Here is a 15,293-nt window from a genome sequence, read left to right as displayed (position 1 = left end):
TCTAAACTTTTACCCTCTGTGTCTCCTTTAAATATAAGTTACAATTTTAAATCATTTATTTGCTCACACATATGGTCATAGGTTGTTAGAAGCAGCCAGGCTACATTGTGAATGCTTTGCTGCTTAGAAATTTCTCCCACCAGTTACCCTAAGTCATCATTCTCAAGTTCAAACTTCCATAGATCCCTAGGGCAGGAGCACAGTGCTGCCAAGTTATTTGCTAAGGCACAACAAAAATGACCTCTGCTCCAGTCCCAATAACTTCCTCATTTCCATCTGAGACCTTGTCAGCCTGTGTCACCATACATATCACTGTCAGCATTTTGGTCACAACCATTTATCCAGTCTCTAGGAAGTTGTAAACATTCTCTCATCTTCCTCTCTTCTTCTGAGCCCTCCAAAATCTTCCAAGCTCTGCCTGTTACCCAGTTCCAAAGTCAGTTCCACATTTTCAGGTATTTTTACAGCAATGCCCCACTTCTGGTACCAATTTTCTGTATTACTCTGTTCTCACATTGTTACAAAGAAATACCTGAGGCTGGGTAATTTATAAAGAAAAGAAGCTTAATTGGCTCATGGTTCTGCAGGCTGTACAAGAAGCACTGCAATCTCTGCTTGGCTTCTGGAGAGGCCTCAGAAAACTTACAATTATGGTAGAAGACAAAGGGAGAGCAGACACATCACATGGCCAGAGCAGGAGGGAAAGAGAGAGCGAGGCTGGAGGTGACACACTTTTTTTTTTTTTTTTTTGAGACGGAGTCTCACTCTGCTGCCAGGCTGGAGTGCCGTGGCACAATCTTGGCTCACTGCAACCTCTGCCTCCCAGGTTCAAGCGATTCTCCTGCCTCAGCCTCTTGAGTAGCTGGGACTACAGGCTCATGCCGCCATCCCAGCTAATTTCTGTATTTTTAGTAGAGATGGGGTTTCACCATGTTGGCCAGGGTGGTCTCGATCTCTTGACCCCTTGATCTGCCTGCCTCGGCCTCCCAAAGTGCTGGGATTACAGGTGTGAGCCATCACACCCAGCCGATACACACTTAAACAACCCCACAACTGATTGAACAGAAACCCTTGTGGCCAAGGGCACTCCAGAGAAAGCCTGAAAACTGAGTTCCCAGCCATGATTGGACAGGAACTCAGACACACCTTGTTATACCCCCTTCCTCACTAACCACCATGAGGCTTTCTTCCCAAACGGCTAAACAGCAATCAGCCCTTTGGGGAGACTCCACCACCGACATCAACCAAGTGCCAGAATATGGCCCTTCCATTTTTGTGGTTTCAACACAACTAACCAGCATTCCTCTCCACTGAAAGATCATTGACCAGGCAGTGGTTCTAGCCGGTCTACAGAGAATGCATAGTGAGGGTCGTTGCATCCTCTACTTCACCTGGAGGTCAGAGGCCCAAAAACTCCACCCTCGAGTCATGCTAACAGTGCCATTTTTTGAACACTGGACCCAGGGAGAGGCAGGAAGCTCAATCATAAATGCACACCTTTCTCCTCTCATACATATTCATGACTTCTTGTACAGCTTATGGGGGTATGTATATTTGGCCAAGCCATTCAGTGAAATCCCCATCTTATTCTTCTGTCCCTTGAAGAGCCTAATTCTGGCTTCTGGCCAGAGGCTATGCTTTCCAGCCTGTCCAGATGACCAAGCTGCAACTCTTTATGAGAAATAAAGCTTTCCTTTCCAAATTTGGGAAACCTCATGATTCTTCAGTTAACAAACCTAAAGAACATATGTAGAAGTGCCCTTAGTGATTTTTCCTATGAAAATAAAAGGGATCAGCTGAGATTGATTCAGTCAAACTGTAACTCCCCAAAATACATGAGGCAGTAGAGGAAAATGGCTAGAAACAGTATGTGTGAAATGAAGTTAAAATTTAGTTTCTGCACTCAGAAACAATTATTGGGGGCCAATTAAGTGGACAGGGACCCACGGAGAACTGCTGAACCCTCAGCACATGACAACTCATCCAAACCCTCACACTAGGGGACTTGACAGAAGTACTCCAGCCCAGCTTCCCGCAGCACAAGGCTGCACCCCCAGGATGCCCCAGCAGCACTTCCACCCTTGCTGCTTCCATTAAAACGAAAGCTCAGTGCAGTAAGGAAATTCTACCACGCTCCATCCCAGTTGACCCCAAACTTTTTGGCACCAGGGACCAGATTCATGGAAGACAATTTTTCCACAGATGGGTTGAGGGGAAGGTTGGGATGATTCAAATGCACATTTACAGTGCATTTTGTTTCTTTTATTATTGCATTGTAATATATAATGAAATAATTATACAACTCACCATAATGTAGAATCAGTGGGAGCCCTGAGCTTGTTTTCCTGCAACTAGACGGTCCCATCTGGGAGACAGTGACAGATCATCAGCCCTTAGAGTCTCATTAAGGAGCACACAACTGGCCGGGCGCGGTGGCTCACGCTTGTAACCCCAGCACTTTGGGAGGCTGAGGCGGGTGGATCCAGAGGTCAGGACATCGAGACCACGGTGAAACTCCATCTCTACTAAAAATACAAAAAATTAGCCGAGCGTAGTGGCGGGCACCTGTAGTCCCAGCTACTCGGAGAGGCTGAGGCAGGAGAATGGCGTGAACCCGGGAGGCGGAGCTTGCAGTGAGCTGAGATTGCGCCACTGCACTCCAGCCTGGGCGACAGAGTGAGACTCCGTCTCAAAAAAAAAAAAAAGGAGCACACAACCTAGAGCCCTCACATGCGCAGTTCACAGTAGGGTTCGTGCTCCTGTCAGAATCAAATGCTGCTGCTGATCTGAATGGAGGCGGGCTCAGGAGGTAATGCAACCGATGGGGAGCAGCTGAAAATGGAGATGAAGCTTCATTTGCTCGCTCGCCCGTGCGCTCACCTCCTACTATGTGGCCCGCTTGGGGACCTCTGCTCTAGCCAACTTCTGACGATACGCCCCAACCTCCCTTTCTTGGAGCATTTACTAAAAAGCTTACAGTTTGTAAATATGTCTTGCAACTCAGAAGGGCCTCTCTCAAGGCCTGAGAGCCCTCGCTTTGAAAGGTAATCATCAGGAAGGGTGAGGCCTCTGTCTCCCAATCTCTGCAGAACAGAATCCTGTTTGAAGACACAATTACAACAAACTCAGTTTAAAGATCTCAATTGACCTCATTTGCAATTCTAGAATCAGGCAACACTTCATTCCACAAAATAAAATAAGTGTTCCAATGAGTCAGAGAGAGGAGGTTGGCTCTACAGACAGAAAAATGTTGTTCAGGCCGTACAGTGTGTCATTACTCTGTATCTCTGCAGACCACACACTGCAGACATCTTTATAATTTTGAAACGTTTTTGTACTTTATAACTGATTTAAAAACCAAAGATAGGCTACTTGGATATTTATTATGACAATTTTCTGGAAGATAAGAGTCTTGAAGACGATGCTTCTTTTTCAAATTTGCCTGAAGGTGCCATAAAGGCCCTGGAGTGTTCGGCTGGGTGCGACGGCTCACGCCTGTAATCCCAGCACTTTGGGGGGCCGAGGTGGGTGGATCACCTGAGGTCAGGAGTTCAAGACCAGCCTGGCCAACATGGTGAAACTCTGTCTCTACTAAAAATACAAAAATTAGCTATGCGTGCTGCCACACACCTGTAATTCCAGCTACTCAGGAGGCTGAGGCAGGCGAATTGCTTGAGCCCATGATGCGAAGGTTGCAGTCAGCCAAGATCATGCCACTACACTCCAGCAAGACTCTGTCTCAAAAAAAAAAAAAAAAAAAAGGCCCTGGGGTGTGGAGCCTGGTCATCTCATTAAGGAAGTTTCTAGAGCACATGACATCCCAGTGGTGACCCTGGTTTTCAGAGAGGGGCAGATGCCAGGAGGTCAGGCATGGTTGAGGGTCTCAGTTTCCTTGGGAAAGGGGACCCTGCAGTCCCTCTTAGTCTAGGTGGGAGCAAGACGGGGGGTTTACCCTGGAGAGGCCAGGAGAGGAATTCTGACAGCCCCTTGGTCTGCCATTCTCCCTCCTTAGGCCATTAGCTTCTCCTCTGCAGGGAGAGTCTCAGGAGCGGGGGAAGGTTACGTGGCAACCCCCAAAAGGACTGATCATTGTTTTGTCACTTTATTTATAACATTTGAGACTTTCGAAAAAGTGATACAAGCCCACTAGAATTTCTCAGAGTACAAAAGGTTAAAGAGTCAAAATAAATATAGTCCATCTGCAACTGCTTATCTCGAGAGGTGGTCACTGAGATGACTGTTTTGTGTATCCTATTATGAAATATTCCAGTACATGGCCTCCCTGTGCCTCAGTTTCCTGCTTCGTAAGATAGGGACAACAATACACCATGAGGTTGTTATGAGGATTAAATTAGCTAATCCTTGCAATTCAGTGAAAGCTAGATACGAATTTACAAGCCTCCCCCCTTTTACACACTGTTTTGTCCTTTGTCACTAGTTGTTTTTCCAGGGGAATTCTCATCTTACACACAAATGGGCTTCATGCTTTTTAAAGGGCTGCAGAGTACCCTGGTGTTTATGGAATTTTCCCCACTGGGGCCAGTCTGGTTGTCTCTGGCCTCTGGCACCCATGGGCATTTGCCATAACAGGTGTGAGCCTCTCTTTGGGATTATCTCCTATAAACAGAAGCCACAACAAATGTCATGCATGTTTGGATCCCAAATAGATGTTTCCTAACTAGTCCCAACGTAGTTGTAGCCAGAATACTCCCAACCTTTGCTGAGAGGGGTCTCCTCCCTGGCCTTTGAGTGGCCTAATTCTTAATCTACAAATCACCCATGCTGAACATCCAAGAACTGGAAATGCAGCTTGACAGGAAGAAAGAAGTTCCCGGCCAGGCGCGGTGGCTCATGCTTGTAATCGCAGCACTTTGGGAGGCCGACGCGAGCTGATCACGAAGTTAGGAGTTCGAGACCAGCCTGGCCAACACAGTGAAACCCTATCTCTACTAAAACTACAAAGATTAGCTGGGTGTGGTGGCAGGCGTTTGTAATCCCAGCTACTCATCGCTAGAACCAAGGAGGCGGAGGTTGCAGTGAGCCGAGATCGTGCCACTGCACTCCAGCCTAGGCGACAGAGCCTGACTCCTTCTCAAAAAAAAAAAAAAAAAAAAATTCCCAGATCCCAGAGCAGGACAACCAGTGCACCATCACGCGGGTGCAGCGTTTTCCAGATTTTAAATAGAGAATGTCTGTTATTTCATTAATACATTGTGGCAGGTGAACGACTGCCAGTGGCTTGAGGATAAAAGAATTTACCAAGACAGTTGTACGTAAGAGAAGACAGATTTACTAGAGAAAGTAGGAAAATACGTTGCCAGAGAGAAGACGGGCAGCCAGCAGAAGAGAAACTGCACAGAAACAAAGGCTTGCTGGAGAGTTTATGGGATAAACTCGCCAAGGATGCAGTGCGTTAATAACCTTCAGGCATCTGGTGAGACTGGGGCGCGGGAAGAATGTGATATTCGCCGGGTGTCTGGAGGGCTGTGTGTCCTGGGGCATGAAGAAGGCTTTCCCCTGCCTCCCTTTCCCTAATTAGGACTTCACACATGTAACATACAGGCTAAATGTGTTCTCTATATATTACGTAAGGTTAATACAACGATGGATACCCGCCGGCACACGCAGCTCTGTGGCTCTTCTCACTTTCTGCAGGGCACGGGCCTCCACCCTGCGCTCATCCATCGCGCGTTGTGGGGAGGAAGGGCGGGGAGGGGGAGGCCAGCTCAGAGAGCTTCCCGTACGGAGCCATCTCAACAACCTGACGAGTCACTGCTGCTCCCACTTTACAGATGAGAAAACCGAGGCAAGGTCACATAGCCTGTCGGGGGAAACTTACTTGCTCTGTGAGGGGCTTCCATGAGAAATCTGCGGGCCTCTGAACCTCCCAGGAGAAAGAGACATAGTCCCGGCGCCCTCCCCATTCCCGCGCAGGTCTCCTTGGGACCCAACTGGCCCGCCCCCGTCCCCCCGCCCCCGACCCCTCACCGCGGCCCCGCCCCGTCCCCGCTCTCACCGCGGCCCCGCCCCCGCCCCTCTCACCGCGGCCCCGCCCCCGACCCCTCACCGCGGCCCCGCCCCCGCCCCTCTCACCGCGGCCCCGCCCCCGACCCTCCCACCGCGGCCCCGCACCCGACCCTCCCACCGCGGCCCCGCCCCGCCCCCGCTCACCGCGGCCCCGCCCCGCCCCTCTCACCGCGGCCCCGCCCCCGACCCTCTCACCGCGGCCCCGCACCCGACCCTCCCACCGCGGCCCCGCCCCGCCCCTCTCACCGCGGCCCCGCCCCCTCTCACCGCGGCCCCGCCCCTTCCCCCCTCTCACCGCGGCCCCGCCCCGTCCCCCCGCCCACCGCCCCCACCACCCCCCAGCAGGTCCTCGCGACTCCGCTTCCGGGCCCCAGGTCTGTGCGCCCTGATTCCCCACCAGCACACCTTCCTGGGCAAAGCCCGCTGGGGCCCTCCTGGTGGGCACGAGGTGGTCCGGGGCGGGGTGACCGGCCCCGCTCTTCCCTCTGCCGCGGGCGTCGCAGTCCGGCAGGGCAGGATGAGCTCCCGGGCCGTCCCCGTCCCGCGGCTGCTGAGGCTCCAGCGACACCTAGGCCCCCAGGAGGTTAGGGGGCCAGGCCTGGACCTGCAGGGCTCCTGTCCCCTCAGCTGCTTGCAGGGGGCTGAGCGTCGAGGACCCAGGAACCGGGGCGCGGAGGAGACCCCAGTTCCGGGAGAACCACCCCAGGGGCTGGAACCGAGGGCCCGGGGGGAAATGGCCATTTCGTGGGGGCCGTGGGTGGGAGAGTGGGTGTCCCCAGTGGGGCAGGGGGAGCCAGAGGGATTCGTGGGGGAGGGTCGGGAGGCACAGGTTGTGCTGTTTACATTTGGTGCCTCATTAGCTGACTAGGCAATTCCAGTCACCTTTGCCCCCTGTCCTCTGGGCAGCTGGGAGAACTCTGTCCAGAGGGCTGTTTGAGCCCCACAGCTGGTGTGGACGCAGGATTGGGGTGGGTAGGCGGGCACAGGGCTCCAGAAGCTCACCCTGGCCTCCTTCTCCTGGCCCAGGGCAGCAGCACGGAGCCTCCGGACAGCCTACTGACCACCCATGTGCTGGACACCGCCTCGGGGCTCCCAGCCAGAGGCCTCTGTCTCCGCTTGTCCCGGCTGGAGGACCACAGCCAGCAGTGGGTGGAGCTGAGGACAAGGTAGGAGAGAGGCCCTGGGAGGGCGAGTGCCGCCCTGAGACAGATGGCGGGGACTAAGGGGCCAGGCAGTGAGGCTGGAGGGCGGAGCTCACCGCTGCCGACCCTCCTCTCTGCCCGGGTTGGCAGTGAGGTTGGGAGCTCTCTCTTCTCCTTCTCTCAGCCCGTTTCCTCCTCTGAAAATACAGGGATGAGGAGAGGAGCTGTTTCCTCCCTCCCTCCAGCCTCAGGCCCCCGTGACCCTGATGGGGCGGGAGTGAGTTTCTGCCTCTCCCTGGCAGCTGTGCCAGGGCGAGTGCGGGGGGTGGTGGTTAGGTGAGGCCTGAGGTGGAATCGAAGGCCTGTCCCTGAGATAATGAGTAACCTTGTGCCAGGCAGTACGCTGGACATTACTTCCACTCTTTTCATTCTCCATACACCATAATTACCCCTTCTACACATGGGGAAGCCCAGGTACATGCCGGGATTCCCAGCCAGGCCCCTCCTCCATGGGGTCTTGCCCACTGCCACGGGGACAGGCTCTGCGGGGCACTTCCAGAGGCAGATGTCACCCACTCAGGCCTTATGGCCCCTGCCTAAGAGGCAGGCCCCCTCCCTTCCAGCCAGAAGGGCAGGGCTGGGCCCATAGGATCAGAGGGAGTCTGACCGTGCCGCTCCTACGGTCATTTGGTCCTTCACAAAAGCTGAGACACGATGGGTCCAGGTCCCACCTGAGAAATTAGGACAGCACTGTGTGGGCTGGGCGTCCCATTACCCCCATGCACACACGCTATGGTGGTTTTCTTGTTGTTGTTTTTGACACAGAATTTCACTCTTGTTGCCCAGGCTAGAGTGCCATGGTGTGGTAACAGCTCACCACAACCTCTGCCTCCCAGGTTCAAGTGATTCTCCTGCCTCTGCCTCCCTAGTAGCTGGGATTACAGGCATGTGCCACCACACCCAGCTAATTTTTTTTTAATTTTTTTTAGTAGATGTGGGGTTTCTCCATGTTGCTCAGGCTGGTCTCCAACTCCCGACCTCAGGTGATCCGCCCACCTCGGCCTCCCAAAGTGCTGGGATTACAGGTGTGAGCCACCTTGTTTGGGGCTGCTCTTTCTAATCACAGTAGAAGCGCGCACTTTAAAGACCAGCTGGCAAGAATGATGGGAAGTTTCCCAGAGGTGACTATGGGCAAAGCCACAGTTGTTCAGAACCCTGATAAGGGACCAGGGCACACAACACGGACGCTCCGTGGAGTTGGACAGGCCCACTCTGTGGGTGACGGTTTGGTAGTTATTGACCCAGAAAGCCACACACACATTTCTTTTTTTTTGAGACGGAGTCTCGCTCTGTTGCCGGCTGGAGTGCAGTGGTGCAATCTCGGCTCACTGCAAGCTCCGCCTCCCGGGTTCACGCCATTCTCCTGCCTCAGCCTCCCGAGTTGGGACGACAGGTGCCCGTGACCATGCCCAGCTAATTTTCTTGTAGTAGAGATGGGGTTTCACCATGTTAATCAGGATGGTCTCCATCTCCTGACCTCGTGATCCACCAGTCTCGGCCTCCCAAAGTGCTGGGATTACATGCATGACCCACCGCACCCGGCCAGCCATACACAATGTTTTAAGTGAAAACCACAGGTTACAAAACAATACAAATAGTATAATCCACTGTATGAGTTATTTTAAGTTTGTAAACAAATATAGTTATGCATAGAGAAAATCCGGAAAAATATATGCCAGCTGTAGAGTGGTTACTGCTCATGGGATAAACTGAGCAGTAAGTTTTTTTTTTTTTTTTTTGCTTCTCTGTGTTGTGATTTCCTAAAGACAGGGCAGTCGTGTCCCTAGACTGCTCTGGAACTGCAGGCCCTAACAGCCCCACTGTGTCTGCTCACCCAAGTCTGACAGGTGGCAGTGTCTGAGGCCCACTGGGATGCAGACCCAGGAGAGCTGGGGTGGGGGGCTTCTCGTCCCCGTCTCCGCAGCCTCATCCTCTCCCCAGCCACACAGACCCAGATGGCCGCTGTCCTGGACTCCTGACGCCAGACCAGATGAAGGCAGGCACCTACAAGGTCACCTTCGACACTGAGGGCTACTGGAGGAAGAGGGGCAGGAAAGCTTCTACCCATACGTGGAGGTGAGAGCCCCAGTGGGCTGGAGGGGGCTGAGGCTCACGACTCACTGGGATCTGCAGGCCACGTCCTGCTGGCCGGGCATCATTTAGGCAGTGGGCAGACTGGTCCTGGGCGGTGGCAGGTAGGTGAGCTCACTTGCTTTGATCTCCCAAAAGAAAGGTGTCCAGGCAGCAATAGACTCTATGAGGACACACCCGTCACTCACCTGCCCAGGGTATGCTTTGTGGGGAGGCCGGGCCAAGGGTGATTCATCCCCTCTTTGTTGACAGAGGTTTTCATCTGAGCCAACTCCAGCTCTCTGGGCCTCACCTCACTGCCTCACCCCACACTGGAGCCGCCGCGGAAGCACCTGACTTACTGGGCTGTGGCTTCTGTGGAGTGTCCCTTTGGTGCGGAAGGTTCACCCCATCCCCGACCCTCAGACTGGGCTGCTGAATTCTCCCATGTGTGCTGGGGTCAGATAGGTGGTTTGCTGCCATCCCCTTCTACTCTCTCCTGGCCTCTCCGTCTCAGGTTGTTTTCACCATCACCAGCAAGGCCCAGAAGTTCCACATGCCCCTGCTGCTGAGCCCCTGGTCCTACACCACCCACCAAGGGAGCTAGAGCGAAGAATGGCAGCGGGAGGCTGCCTGCCCTTTCCCGCATGCTGGCTGCGCCCACCCAGCCCTCAACAGAGCGGGCTTCGTGCTCATCAGGGAGCACTGGCTCACCACTTCCTAGGGAAGCCCTGGCCCCCTGGAGAATCCCACTGGGCAGCTGTGACTCAGGTGTCAATAAAGTCAGTGCCAGCACCTGCAAAGCTGTCCATTCGATGGGACAACAGTGGCGCAAAGACAGGCAGCACAGCGTGGCACTGCCCCAGCCCCCAGGTGAGTGCAGGGCACTGTGAGAAGGTGCTGCTGACGGTGGTCGGAGGTGAGACCAGGGAGTAGCAGGGAGTAGGCCTGGATACAGGCCGGACGTGCTGCACCCAGGGAAGGGAGCGACAGGGACGCCATGGGTGAGGGTCCTGCAGATGGTTTTCCTCCACAGAGCCAGGAAAGAGGATGGCAAGAACATGTGAAAAGCTTTCATTTGCTGATGATAAAATCTAAAAAACTTGCTGCCCTTGGTGTGAAAAGGGGTGTCATCCCGAGAGTGTTCCTAGGCTGGCTCTCTGGGCTGTGGCCCCCCAGAGGGGCAGCTACGTCGGGGTGCCCACCAGTCCCGCGGGGCCCTGGCCCAGCGTCTGCCCGATCACAGCTGTCTCCAAGGGCTTGAAGCCCACATTGTCCAGAGGGATCCCAAAGGCCAGCAGCTTCGCCTCATACGTGCGCAGCAGGTCGTTATGAGCCTGTGGAGACAGGGCAGTGTCAGGGAGCTGAGGGTCCCAAAGCTCAGGACCACCAGAGCTGAGTGCAGCTCCATGGAGGGGCGACGTGAGCATCACGGTGTAGAAGGATAAAGCCAAAGGCTTATCAATCATTTCACACAGCACCAAGCACATTCACTGCATTGGCTCAGGTAGCAGGACAGGCAGAGGCTGTCCCTATTCCTATTCCACAAATGAGGAGACAGAGGTAGAGGGCAGGGACACTCAGGGCAGAGCTGTGGTCTGGGAGGGCTCTGGGCCCTGGATGGGTGTTTCCCTCTCAGGTTCTTCACGCTGTCCCTTCCCCTGTTGAATGACGTCTGTTGCCCTCCCCAGTGGGCACAGCACCTTCTGACTCCCTGCCCAGGGGAAGGGGCTGACCAGGGAAGGGTCCAGGTCCCCCTACACCCATCCCAGCAGAGACGTGGCCTAGACAACAGTGCACTGCCCCAGACCACACAGAATCCAGATGCTCTCGGCTATGACTGCACCCTCACATGGGGACAGTGACAGCTGCCTTGTCAAATGAGGTACAAAGTGGGCACAGGTGGGGTCCTCAGAGACCACCTGCATTTAGAACAGTCTGGGCAGCGAGGGGGTGCCCGAGGGAGGGCAGGGCACATCCGTACCTTACAGACCCGGGCCAGCTCATACTGCAGGTCCTTGATGGTGCTGTTCTTCGATTCCAGAACATCCTGAGGAAAGAGAGGTGATGGAGTTTGAGACTCATCTTTTGGCCGAGGCAATGGGGGTGGCCTGGGGACTCCAGCGGGGGTTCTGAGAGGTCCGGGGAATAGCAGCCTGGTTTGATGGATGTATCCATCCACACAGGGTTGTCAGCAGAAAAAGGTCTCCAAGGGTGGAGAGAAAACAAGGAAGAAACAGAGAACTGGGAGCCTGAGCTTGCACAACCTGCCTCTCCATCAACAGTCCAGGCCGGGCACTGCCGCTCACACCTGTGATCCCAGCAGTTTGGGAGGCCAAGGAGGGCAGATCACTTGAGGTCAGGAGTTTAAGACCAGCCTGGCCAACGTGGCGAAACCCCGTCTCTACTATGCAAAAAGTAGCCGGGCACGGTGACTCACACCTGTGTAATCCCAGCTACTCGGGAGGCTGAGGCACGAGAATTGCTTGAACCTGGGAAACGGAGCTTGCACTGCGCCGAGACTGAGCCACTGCACTCCAGTCCGGGTGACAGAGCAAGACACCGTCTCAAAAAAAAACTCAAAAAACAGTCCAGACCCACAAGAAATGCAGATGAGGTGAGGGCAGGCAGCGTGCAGCCACACTGTGGAGACTGGCCACTAAACACCACCTACATATTGCTTAAATTTCTTGAGGCTTGTGAATGTACTATCTCACTTTTTTTTTTTGAGATGCAGTCTCGCCCTGTTGCCCAGGCTGGAGTGCAGATCTAGGCTCACTGCAACCTCTGCCTCCCAGGTTCAAGGAATTCTCTGCCTCAGCCTCCCAAATAGCTTGGATTACACCCGCCAGCATGCCCAGCTAATTTTTGTATTTTTAGTAGAGATGGGGTTTCACCATCTTGGCGAGGCTGGTCTTGATCTCCTGACCTCGTGATCTGCCCACCTCAGCCTCCCAAAGTGCTGGGATTACAGGCGTGAGCCACCGCACCCGGCTATCCCACTTTTTTGTAATAGAAGAAAGTAGTCTTCAGCAGCACTGGCCCCGGCCAGATGTGGGCAAGGGTCTCACCACGTGGCGAGGCACAGGCTTCTTGGGCTCCTGCCTGTGGGGCACTGCTGGGCCCAGCCTGGCTTTAGAGCCGTCTCTGCTGCCCACTGACACAGCTGCCCCCTCACACCTGCCCAACCGTGAACAGTGTCCCTGCGGGGGCCTCTGTCATTTCCCCGGGAAGATTCTTCACTTAGAAGTCAAGGTAACAATGACCAGGAAAGGAGCGGTTGACCCACATTTAGCTCCATCCTCCATCCTCACCCTGGCGCGTGGGCGCAGCTGCAACGACCCTCAAAGGTCACGACTGCTCTCTTCACCCTCATTTCGGTGGCTTAGCAGCAGGCTGGATGCAGCCCTCAGCCAGGAGCTGGAAACACGCCTCCCCCACCTCCCAACAGTGGGACCCTCACTCCCTCACCTGTCTGTGCTCACTGGGCCCAGTGCTGAGCAGACAAAGATGAGTTTTCAGTCCCCAGGCCACAGTGCCTCTAGCCCAGGTGAGTCCCCTCCTATACAGCCTCACTACCTCAGGCCATCCCAGATGACCAGGGTCCCACAGGCACCACCGCCCACTGGGCCAGGACCCGTGGTTCCCCCATGTGCGAACACCAAGTCACCTCAGCCCCTCCCAGCCCTGCCTGTGGACTCAGCCTCCTGGCGGCTCTCAAACCCTCTGCCCGTCCCCATTCTGTGCTGGCCCCAACCAGCCCCCTCCAGCCCTGTGCTCCCCATCAGTAGCAGAGTGGGCCCTGATCTGGTTCCCCCGCCCAGTCCTTCCATAGTTCCCAACTGGCCCGAAACTCAAAGGCATAGCTGACGGGCCTTTCAGAACCAGCCTCTTCAGCCTCAGTCCCGCATCTGTCCAACACCTGGGTGCTCCCAGGGCGGCTCAGCGAGGGGCTCACTGCTGTGATTGTGCCACTGCACTCCAGCCTGGGCGACACAGTGAGACTCTGTCTCAGAAAAAAAAAAAAAAGACAGAGATTAGGTGACTTGAATGAGGTTAACCATCGGCCTGGTGTCAGTGATGAGCACGTGCATTTGTGTTCAGCTGAACTGCATGTGAACCAATCACCTTAAAAATGCCATCTGTGGCCTTTCAGCAGGAACCGCCATCTTCCAGTAATTCACCCAAATGACGAACGCAAACGGAAAGAGGAGAGGCACTGATACATGTTCTCCGGCCTTTTAGAAAAGAGTTGTTCCTCTGGCCACGTATATGCGAACCTGTAAGAAAGGCGATACTGCAGACATCAAGGGAATGGGCGCTGTTCAAAAAGGAAGGCCCACAAGTGTTGCCATGGCTGGACTGAAGTCTGCAGTGTTCGCCAGCACGCTGTTGCCATTGCTGTAAACAAGTGAAGGGCAAGATTCTTGCCGAGAGAATTATGTGCGTACTGAGCACGCGGAGCACTCTAAGAGCCGACAGAGCTTCCTGAAACGCGGGAAGGAAAGTGATCAGAAAAAGAAGCCGAAGAGAAAGGTACCTGGGTTCAAATGAAGCAGCAGCCTGCTCCCCCCAGAGCAGCTTTGTGAGAACCGATGGGAAGGAGCCTGAGCTGCTGGAACCTCTTCCCTATGAACTCATGGCATCATAGGTGTTAAAAAAATAAGACCTCTGGACTGTAAGAATGCTTCTCTTCATTGAGTAGAAGTGTGGCGTCCTCCCCCGGAAAGAAATACTTAAAGCAAATTTTAACTGTGTCCTAATTCATTATGTAATGTCTTTACTATTCAAATTTAATGTATTTTTCCTTTTTTTTTTTTTTTGAGACAGAGTCTCGCTCTGTCACCCAGGCTGGAGTACAGTGGCGTGATCTCGGCTCACTGCAACCTCCACCTCCCGGGTTCAAGCCATTCTCCTGGCTCAGCCTCCTGAGTAGCTGGGATTACAGGCGCCCGCCACCACACCTGGCTAATTTTTTGTATCTTTAGTAGAGACGGGGTTTCACTGTGTTAGCCAGTGTGGTCTCGATCTCCTGATCTTGTGAGCCACCTGCCTCGGCCTCCCAAAGTGCTGGGATTAGAGGCATGAGCCACTGCGCCCGGCCCTCAAATTTAATGTATTTCTTGCTAAAAGACGTGAGGTAGCTTATTGTGCAACAAATTACTCAACTGGTTAGAAAATGGCCAGGTATCCAGGGGTGGTGGCTCACGCCTGTAATCCCAGCACTTTGGGGGGCCAAGGTGGGCAGATCACAAGGTCAGGAGTTTGAGACCCACCTGGCCAACATGGTGAAACCCCATCTCTACTAAAAAAATACAAAAATTGCCAGGCGCAGTGGCTCACGCCTGTAATCCTAGCACTTTGGAGGCCGAGGCGGAAGGATCATGAGGTCAGGAGTTTGAGACCAGCATGACCAACATGGTGAAACCCCATCTCTACTAAAAATACAAAATTAGCCAGGCATGGTGTTGTATGCCTGTAATCCCAGCTACTCAGGAGGCTGAGGCAGAAGAATCACTTGAATCCGGGATGCGGAGGTGGCAGTGAGCCGAGATCACGCCACTGCACTCCAACCTGGGTGACAGAGCAACACTCCTGTCTTGGAAAAAAAAAAGAGAGAGAGAGAGAGAGAGATTTCAGAAGAAAATGGCCAGGTATTATGTATGAACTATTTGTACTGGTTTGAAGATAGTCCCTCTAAATCATCAAGGAATAAAATAATTTACAAAAAAAAAAAATGCCATCTGTGGCTGGGTGTGGTGGCTCACACCTGTAATCCTAGCACTTTGGGAGGCCAAGGCGGGCGAATCACTCGAGGTCAGGAGTTCAAGACTAGCTTAACCAACATGGTGAAACTCTGTCTCTACGAAAAATAGAAAAATTAGCTGGGCGTGGTAGCACATGCCTGTAATCCCAGGTACTCAGGAGGCTGAGGCACAAGAACCACTGGAACCCACGAGGCAGAGGTTGCAGTGAGCCGGGATCATGCCATTG

The 15,293-nt window shown here is 53.8% G+C and overlaps 1 protein-coding gene and 1 pseudogene across 12 annotated transcripts in view; one reads left to right on the top strand and one right to left on the bottom strand.

Annotated features, from left to right (window-relative positions):
• The first annotated feature begins 7,380 nt into the window (after window positions 1–7,380).
• LOC115837237 lies at window positions 7,381–10,401 on the top strand (annotated as a pseudogene).
• Window positions 8,821–15,293, bottom strand: part of GAS8 (growth arrest specific 8) — a 28,868-nt gene continuing 22,395 nt past the window's right edge. For 6 of the 12 annotated variants that reach the window (XM_030821159.1, XM_030821144.1, XM_030821171.1 and 3 more), the window contains 3 exons: window positions 13,175–13,305; window positions 11,284–11,349; window positions 8,821–10,636 (listed from right to left, as the gene is read on the bottom strand). In XM_030821159.1, the coding sequence (XP_030677019.1) occupies window positions 10,540–10,636; window positions 11,284–11,349; window positions 13,175–13,305 (294 nt within the window). In that variant the 3' untranslated portion in view covers window positions 8,821–10,539. Of the gene's footprint in view, window positions 10,637–11,282; window positions 11,350–12,253; window positions 13,580–15,293 lie in introns of those variants that run through there. The other 6 variants (XM_003280641.4, XM_030821163.1, XM_012505309.2 and 3 more) reach the window with 4 other exon arrangements.

The sequence above is a fragment of the Nomascus leucogenys genome, chromosome 2, assembly GCF_006542625.1.
Source record: "Nomascus leucogenys isolate Asia chromosome 2, Asia_NLE_v1, whole genome shotgun sequence".
NCBI lineage: Eukaryota > Metazoa > Chordata > Mammalia > Primates > Hylobatidae > Nomascus > Nomascus leucogenys.
This window is presented reverse-complemented; position numbering and strand designations above follow the sequence as displayed.